Here is a 9,809-nt window from a genome sequence, read left to right as displayed (position 1 = left end):
TCGCAACTTCGTCTGCGCGTAATAATGATGATTGATTGATGTCCTTCCCCAGGCCTTAAGCATGTCCATACCAAATTACATCTAAATCAGTTTAGCGTGAAGATGTAACAGACAGAAAGAGTTACATTCGCATTTATTGACCGAGCGTTAGCGAAGGTCTCTCTTTCAGCTTGGGCAAAAATATGCTTCGTATGTCCGGATGTTCTCTTCTGCAGGTCTCATTTCTCACCCGATTTTCGTGATGTGAACAGGTTCGTTAGTTAGATAATAAAATCTGTCGTTTCGTTTTTAGGGTTCCGGAGGGTAAAAACGGGACCCTATTATTAGGGTTCTGTACCCAAAGGATAAAAACGGGATCCTGTTACTAAAACTGCACTGTCCGTCTGTCTGTCACCACTCTAGCTAGTAATGAGCTAGTAGAATACTCAGCTTCGCATACTAGGGAAGTTAAATATCATGTTGTGTGAGCGAGTTATCTTACAACACTTTTACATTGTTGTTAGAAAAGTGTGCGTATTTAGTGAGATAATGATCCGGGACTATGTACCACCATTCACGCGTAGCGTGTAAACATGTCTGTGAAGTTGGCATATCAAAGTCTAGCAGATCACGTTTTTATTGGAGTTCTATTAGCATGCACCATAGTTCTAGAGTTCCTGATACTTTATATCAATAGTTCTGGCGTTTTTATCATAAAAACCAATACTATGGATTTTTACCAAATGATATGCTAACTTCACACACTAGCATATCATTTAGTTACAAATGGAATGAAAAAATTTGTATTGCCTTGTCACGTGATAACAAAGAGTTCCTGATACAAAAAAGACATCTCTGAGACCATTCATTACAATTATTAATTATTTTTAAATACAATGATATGCTAACTTCACACGTGTTATGCTGATGTAATTTAACAAGGCACAGACATATTTTTGGTTTCAAACGATAGCTAACAACAAACAAGGAGAAAAGCGTGTAAACAAGGAGAGAGGCAACTGAGGTGTAAACATTCTTATCAATGGCAGGTAATCAGAGAGCCTACCGCGAACCATGTTCGACGTGTTGCCTCTCTGTCGCGCTTGTAAATTTGTACGTAAGTATGACAGAGAGGCAGCACGTCGAACGTGGTTCGCGGTAGGCCCTCTGGTATATATGAAATTTTAATAGTAAGGCTGCGTTAAACTCAATCCGCGAGCATACTATAAAGTAAGCGATTATATCATGGATAGGGATGTTTGGCAATGGTAACGTCCTGCATTAGCAATCTAGTGCATCAAATTCCTATAAGAAAGTACCTAATGTAGGTATGTTATTTTATGTTTTTTCTTTATTCCATATTAATTAAAATTGTATTTTTTATTTATTTAATGCATGTTAGTTATAAGATGTAATGTTTTGAAAAGATATATGGTAAAGGCACCAGTGCTCAGCCTTTCTAGCTTATTTTTGGTTGTAATTATCAAAGCTTTTCAGATTTTCATGCCAAAAGTAGGTGATATTATAGATCGATAAACTATGAATAGAAAAATAACTTAATTTTTAAATGAATTGTCTAGCATGAACCACAACACTGCTTCAAAGACGTGCTTTTCTTCTGACATGAAGGGATATGTGACATGCGCCATTTTTTTGGAGCGTCACATGATATTTTGATCAGACGTTAGCAGCCGAATTGTGATATTTTGTTAAAAGAATGTGCACTGCTTCACATAATTAATACTTAATCTATCTGGAAAACGTAAAAAATAAATATAAATCCATATTAAAGTAACATTTTTAAGGTGGCTGCCTATAGGGAACTACTTTTTTGTACAAAATCCAATAGTCAGCCTCCCCTGGCCGACTACTGGGTTTGACGCAGTAATTTTAAAAAGGTCGTAAATCCAGAAGTCAGCCGAGGGAGGCTGACCATAGGTTTCAAGATATTTTTAATTTTCAAATGCAATGTAAGTCGTTAAATCAAGCACCTTTAAATATTTACATTATTATGACTTCATTTTATTGAAATACATCAAATATCCAGTAGTCAACCTGTGGCTGACCAGTTGACCACTGGACACTGAGATCACGGAACTCAGAACCCACAAGTCAGCCGTTACAATGGGAAGGCTGGACACTGGGTACTTAAAGGCTGTCTATTGGTACACAGGAGGTTGATTACTGGCAAAAAGGTCCTTTCATTATATTTAATGAAATATTTCCAAAAGCGAAATTAAATTACGTTTTATTCTTTATAAAAGTTATAATTTATTGAATTATTGAAGAGAAAAAACATTAATAATTCTTATTTCTCAATTAATAAGCAAATGAGACGATCTTGAACACAGAAATTTCGTAAAAAGGCTGACTACTGGTGCCTTTACCCTATGTGTCCCGCCGAGTTTCTTGCAGGTCCCATAACGGTAGGTGCAAATACATAAATAGCTTTGCTCTGTTATGTCTCTTTCTTTGGTTACATAGGTAAACAGACTGGTTACATAGAGATGATTGTAACCATTTATCTAGTTATTCTAGAGCGGTATCGATATACGGGACAAAAACGGGACGAGATTCTTCAATAAGGTGACAGTCCCGTATATACGGGACGTATGGCCACCCTACATATCGGGATACCCTCATGCAATTTAGGTGGGATTTAAATCTTCTCGGATCTGAGGTGTAGGGTTAGAGCCGGTGTAGCTTTTATTCGACGTTCATAAGCGCATTGTAATTATGCCTACTTGGAAAATAAACTATCTTTATCTTTCCACCAGAGATTTGCAAGGATGCGTAACGCAAAACGTGTTTGTTAATATCCAATAGAATTACTTAATTTACCTATCCTCGCTCAGTGTAACTCAAGTGGACAATATTTTATTGGTTCTTATCTTAAGTTAACAATCACATCCCTTGCTACGCATCCTCGCACGTCTCTGGTAGAAACGCAGCTTAATGGCTCTGTGAGCTCACGTACGTAGATATCGCAAACCCCTATCAGCTGCTCCTCAATCATAACAAACATATGGTTTCAAACCTTAATCCATCTTCAACGGACCGACTTGCTCAATCCTATACCTGAATATAATCTTTTCTGAGTGGTTTTTGGATCCATCATTTGTCAAACCATTTTAGGGTTCTGTACCAAAAAGGTACGAAAAGAACCCTTATGGTGCGACTCTGTCCGTCTGTCAGTCTGTCCGTCTGTCACATCGCTAAATATCTCGAGAAACACTTAAGCTATCGATTTGAAATTTAGAATAGTTATGAACAACGCTAACCCAGACACATTGAGAGTATTTTTTTTTTGTTTTATTAACTATGGAAAATGCCCAATATGAAGAGGGGGCAAAATTGAAATTCTAGTGACTAGGTCAAGTAGGGGTTTATTTGAAAGAGCTCAAATTGTAAATTCCAAAACAATTTTTTCTTCTATTTTTTCATAGAGAAAAAAAATTGACTTATGAAGGAAAATGTGAAAAAAATACCCCCTTTTCTCTCCAAAGTTTACCGACGAAAAATAATGAAATTTTTACATACTTATTATTAATATTACTATAAATTTTACAAGAAAAATATAATCAGACCTCTATCTTGGTAACTTTTATTTTTAATAAATAAAAAACCTGTTCCGTTAAGTGTTGCTGTTAGTTCAATCGCCATCACATATATCCGAGCGGCCAAGGTAAGTAGGTAATCACAAATATATGAACAATACCTCTATTATCAAGAAGTTAAAGATATTTTTGAGCACCGTGGCCGCTCCGATTGATTGGTGGGACGGGTGACAAATCGAATCAGTCCGGAAGTGTAGAAAGTGTACGGCACGTGGGATTGTGATGATGATGAGCTTCCGGCTGCGCGCGCGCCGCCCCCGCCCTGCAGCGAAAGCTGGGGACGATCATCTGATTGATTGCTGATCGATACACAAATCGTGGGTTTATTAACTTTGTTTGACCCACAACATTGTGTAATAAGATGTCTGATTGCTACCTCTATATCCCTCTTGTCCATTCGAGCGCTAGAAAGGCGTACAGAGTTAGACCAAGCTTCGTTGACAGCAATTTTTGGTGCAGACTGTGCAAGTGTTATTTTAAACGCCATAATTTCATGCAAGTATAGCAGTTTAAATAACACTTGCACAGTCTGTGCTATCAAAATCGCTGCCAACTTAGCTTTGGTCTAACTAAACATATGTCGATTTTCGTTTTTCGCAATAGGGCCTCAGCATGCCATTCTATGCAAGAAGCCTAAGCAAATGTACGTGTCATGAGTTCATGACTACACCGAAAAAAAAAACAAAGTATTCTTAGTTTGATTCTTTAATCAATATCAAACTATGTAGGATAATAAATCTACAGAACAGTGCAACCAAGTATCACGCTGGGTCAACATTATTGCTTTTCGAAGATTCGCATGTAGATATGGCCGGGGTCGTCTCGGCGACACGCGCTCCTGCGACCTGTTGTCATTATCATCATCGCTTACTGACACAAACGGCTCAAACACAAACAAGAATAAATATTAAACTGGCCCCTAATCATGCGTAGTTATTTCGATCATCGAGACCAACTTTCATTGGTACATTTGAGCGACCAACTTGCCTAGCTTGTTAGCGATGAAGATTTCACTGGTGACCTGACCCGATTTCTGTTGCGTGATCCCGACTCATCAGAACTTACGGCTTGCGGGAACTACCACCTGCATCCCACGAACCGGAACAACGTGGTCTTATAAACTCGACAGTAGAATACTTAACTTAAAACCGCTTACATAATTGAATATCACCTACAAGCTTAGAATGCTCGTTTGATCGTCTAAATTAAACTCTAATCTGAACAATTATGGTCAGGCGATTTTCTTATCAGACGTTTTCAGATAAAGCCTATCTTGTGTTGTGGCACTGAGTAAATAATACTACGATACGATGTGTATTGTTGTGATTAGTGTTTGTTTATTTACCTGCAAGTTCAGGAGCGCTAAGTGAAGTTTTCCTGGTGGTTATATGAATGGCGGGCGCGGCGGCGGGCTGCACGGTGTAGCGTGCTGCGCCGGGCCCGCGGGCCCGCGCCGGCCGTGCCTGGCACCCGAGGACGCTAGGGCAGCACCCGAGCTGTCGATGCTTCTGGTATACAACACACACTTGGCTTTTAATGTTCGGTTTTGCGACAACTCGAAAATTAGATAGTTGAAAATGTGTAAATGTTGAAATAGCACAGTGAACTCCATCTTGACATTACCGCGAAAACGATGTGTCGTTGTTGTGAGTGCCACAAAACTGAGAAGCTTTTTTGGCTAGTGTTTATTCATACAATAATTTCCAAATTGAGTTATTTATTGTAATGTAACAACACAACAAAAACTTCCAACTGACAAAACGCCTGACAATGTTAATTTTGCAATTTCTTTCCAGATCACGTATAAAAAATACCAAAAAGTCAGTGGTTCCTCTCCACATGTATCTATAATTCGGCTGTCAGGTTATACCTGTCAGAAATGTTATTGTAAATCAATGAATCACTACAAATACACCAATAAATAACTTTTACTCAATTCGAGGTAATTAAATGTTATCGATATCGAAGAGAAATCCCTGGTTGGCCCGATGCGCGCCGCGGCAAACAGTCGCCGCCGAGTTCGCGGCCTGCGGGTCGCTCGACGAGCCTCATTGTTACCAAGTCCTTGTGTACTGACTCAGCTCTTTTTATCCAACCTATGGTGCTTGTGAAAGATATAAATACTGACAATAGTGTATCGAACTGAACTGGTGTAAAAGTTATTAAGCAAGTGTGAAGTGTCGCGCAAAGTGATCTCGGCGCGCGTTGCTATGATAATGTAGCAGGCGCTTACGATGTCCGCGCGCGGGGGCGCTCGCAGCAGTCGCGGTGTTTGAGGCGGTGTTGGCACGATGAATGGTAGATCTGATGCCTCCACCTCCACTGATGATGTTTTAAAGGTTTGTAATTGTTTGTAGGTTTTATTCCATTCGCAGTTACTTTATTAAAACGTTTTCTAAGTTTTATTAGAAAATATTTTAACTTGTGTTATTGCGTTGTGTTGTGTTAGAAGGCGCCATAAGCCCGAGGACATTGGTTCGATCCTAGCCAGGCACTGGAGGCCTTGGTCACTTTTTATTTCCTATGTGACATTAATTTCAGTTTAGAATAAGAAGTAGTACTTATGTATACTTATGTAGGTAATAAAGAAGTAAGATTATAAAATAAATTTACCACATTTGATCCGTTTAACTTAACAGGCCGTTGATAAACTTAACTGATTGCGAGAAAGTTCACGTTGGTGAAATTTCAAGCATTTGATTTTTATTAAGTATATGGATTTTTAAATTTCAGAGATACCGTAAAACGCTGCAACTTTGCCTGGATTTTGACGTTTTTTTCTTATATCTGTGAACCTATTTTTCATTATGAGTTTCATGAGTATTAGTCGGAAAACATACCCTATGCCTTACCAGATAACACTCAAATCTCATTACCTAATCATACTGTATTTCCGATTTACAAGCAATCAAAGTGGCAGGCAAAGTTGTAGGCCTAAGACGTAACTTTGCCTAGACGGATATCTCCATAAATAATGTGTTGCTATTTGCAATAATATTTACTCTTGTGCATGAGACATTATGCTTGTCCCTGACAGTCAAATTATGGCCATAAGCTTAATACTTTTTTTTTCACATGCAATAGGTAAAGTTGTAGCAGGTTCCACAAACTATCGTACAAAAATATCGTTAACTGTAGGGTTGTGCCAAAAAAATATTATTATTAAAAAAATCTATTTATATTGTTAGTTACAAAATAATCAACAAACAAATGTAATATATTGTTGTTTGATTTCTTTTTCTTTTAGTATTTAATAATTTGAACTTATTTTAATTTTTTTATTACAAGTTGCATTGCAGATACACTATTTTGCTAATTTTCAGTGCATTATTATAGTGTAAAGTTCTATTTCATTGTAAAGTTCTAATCACCCATCACCTTTGAACTCCAATTGTAATCGACCTGACACCTGACAACCCAGATTTCGATAAGAAAGATAACTGCAAGACAAATCAAATGAGCCTAAACACAGTGGGTTTATTATGTGTAGTTTAGAAGTTGCTATTTTCGGTCTCCATCATCAGACCATCTCGATGGTACCATAAACATTGCATTGTCACCCAAGTTACATAAGTATGTCAAACACCTCAATTGGTCGCTAATAAGTGGTTGAAAATTGATTGTAAACATACAACATAATTATAATACAATAAATATACAATTGCAAGTAACTACAATAAAAATATAATAACAGATTGCAATAAGTTTTCTTTATAATTTTCATTTTAATACCCATAAGTTTTTTTTGTTAACGTTAGTTTATTATTGCATTGTCAGCAGATCTACATAGGTACCCACACAGAAAGTCGGTGAAAATCGACTTGCAAAATTTGACTTAAACAAACAAATATTGCAAGTTAATAAAAAGCTTGTTATAAATAAACTAATTTAAGCAGTTTAGGCAAGCTTATTTTTACTCTTTTCTGTACATTTATAAAATTCAGCTAGTGACAGCCCTAGACCCAGGCAAAATTGTGTCATTCAAGTTTCCAAAACACTGCCCAATATTGCCTAGTACGTTATTATGCTGAAATCATGTCCTTTTCTTGAAAATATTAAACTTACGGGAAATAGACAGTCTTTACTTACCCTGGGACGTTACCACTTCTCAAAAAACACCTTTTTCGTAGATAAAAATTCAAAAGTTGCGAGACACTAAAAAAATGTTGCCACTCACGCCGACTTATGATACGTAACTGGCGGAGCAACAATGGAGTTACCATTGTAAAAATATGAAATATGTGTTGCCAGAATAATGAAAATTACTATCAAATGGTAAAAAACAAGAAAAAACTAAGCAAATTCGAGAGATCGTAATTGAAATGAAATAGGCAAAATTGAGCTTAAATGGCAAAGTTGCAGCATTTTACGTAAATTATTATTTATTCATAAATTTCTAAGCAATCAAATGTATTTGAGACGAAAATTCCATTATTTTCTAAACAGCAAAATTCTGAGAGCCTTTCCAAACATTTTGTTTGATCTTTAATTCGGTAAAAAGGATATACATATTTATTTATATGCAGCTTGTTTGTCCGTTTGCTTGCAGGGCCGACCGCTGTGCCTGTTCTACTTCTCGCAGCCTCTGGGCGTGGTGGCGGCCGAGCCGCCGCGCGCCGCGCCCTACCAGCCTTACCAGCCTTACCAGCCCTACCAGACCTACCAGCCCTACTCGCCCTCCCCGACCTTCCAATACTCTCCTCCTGGGCAAAATAATATGGCTCCTGCGTGGGACTCGCTCTGGACCCCAGCGTCACCGACACCGTCAGTTTACGTTTCTGGTTCCAGCGCTGAGCCGCGTCGCGATACTCTATCCTCTTCTCTCTTTTCAAATGAGACCTGGTTCCCGTCAAGCGCGAGCTCTCGTGACTATCCGCGCCGTATGGTACCGTACCATGCATTGCTACCACCGCTACGTCTGCCAACGCCGCGCGCGCCGCCGCCGCCTGACGTTTGGCCGCTACGTGTAGTCCAACCTGAACGCTTTTCACTACCCCCTATCGAGTTACCTGTGTGTGAGGCTGAGGAGAACCAAGAGATAACTCCAGCCGTGGAATCTCTAGATCCTATTGAGAAGTGGGACGTGGTAGAGGAAGCGCCGAGTCGGTTGTCCCGGCGGGCGACGCCGGCGCGGGTGTTACGGCGCGCGGTCGGCGGCGGCGTGCAGAAGCCGCGGCGGCGTGCACGCACCAGCGCTCTGCGGCGCAGCCTCACGCATCTTATCCAAAGGAGTATCAAAGGTGAGTTGTAACATTAAGGCATACGCTGTGTGCAGCATCACTTTCTAATGTGTAGTGACGCTGTAGGTGGACGCAGTTCTTCAACCGGGCCAAGGCCTAGTTCAAACTGAAATTTAAATGTAAAAGACGAGCACCAATGACTCAGATGTATATAAAACATACCTGGCCATAAGCTTAGTGTATTTAGATATTTTTGAACACCTTGTTCATTTCGATATATGATATGAGGGCAACTTACTGTGTGCAAGTAGGTATAGCTTTATACAACAACGTGACGTTATCGTTTGGTAAACGTTTATAATCGCAACGCGCTCATAAAATTGTGCATACTTACTCGTATCTCTTTGTGTCGTAATTTTTAAATTTTGCATTTTTTGCAAACGCCGCTTCAACGTTAGAAATTACAACACATTTTAAAGTCATTGTTTTCATTTTTAAGGTTCCGTACCCAAAGGGTGAGACGGTCCGTCCGTCCGTCCTTCCGTCTGTCACCAGGCTGTATCTCATGAACGTGATAGCTAGACAGTTGAAATTTTCACAGGTGATATATTTCTGTTGCCGCTATAACAAATACTAAAAAGTACGGAACTCTCGATGGGCGAGTCCGACTCACACTTGTCCGGTTTTTCGACATACGGGACGGTAAAAATTGGCCAAGTTCGAGTCGGACACGAGCACCAAAGGGATCACTGTGGCTGCGTTTCCATTCCACCAGAGATGTGCGAGGATGCGTAGCGAGGCATGTGTATGTTAGGAACCAACTGTTTGTCGGATGACTATATAGAACTGCGCTAAGCGAGGATAAGTAAATTAAGTGATTCTATTGGTTCTTAACAAACACATCTCTCGCTATCCATCCTCGTAATTACGTCTCTGGTAGAAACGCAGCCTTACCATAGTCCTGCCTCGAACCTCGGTTTAGGCTAGTTTCCCTTACAGGTAAGAAATTAGATACCATATTACTATTTGCATT

The 9,809-nt window shown here is 39.3% G+C and overlaps 1 protein-coding gene across 1 annotated transcript; it reads left to right on the top strand.

The window, feature by feature from the left end:
* The first annotated feature begins 4,887 nt into the window (after positions 1–4,887).
* On the top strand, positions 4,888–8,872 carry LOC133530786 (uncharacterized). Its single transcript, XM_061868856.1, has 2 exons — positions 4,888–5,935; positions 8,146–8,872. Exons 1-2 carry the CDS (start codon positions 5,888–5,890, stop codon positions 8,845–8,847), a joined length of 750 nt encoding a protein of 249 aa, XP_061724840.1. The 5' UTR covers positions 4,888–5,887; the 3' UTR covers positions 8,848–8,872.
* Positions 8,873–9,809: the final 937 nt, after the last annotated feature.

The sequence above is a fragment of the Cydia pomonella genome, chromosome 2, assembly GCF_033807575.1.
Source record: "Cydia pomonella isolate Wapato2018A chromosome 2, ilCydPomo1, whole genome shotgun sequence".
Lineage (NCBI taxonomy): Eukaryota > Metazoa > Arthropoda > Insecta > Lepidoptera > Tortricidae > Cydia > Cydia pomonella.
This window is presented reverse-complemented; position numbering and strand designations above follow the sequence as displayed.

Coding starts and splice junctions, on each gene's coding strand:
- LOC133530786 (XM_061868856.1), top strand. CDS start 5,888: ATGAATGGTAGATCTGATGCCTCCACCTCCACTGATGATGTTTTAAAG. Junction 5,936..8,145: donor CCACTGATGATGTTTTAAAG/GTTTGTAATTGT, acceptor GTTTGCTTGCAG/GGCCGACCGCTGTGCCTGTT.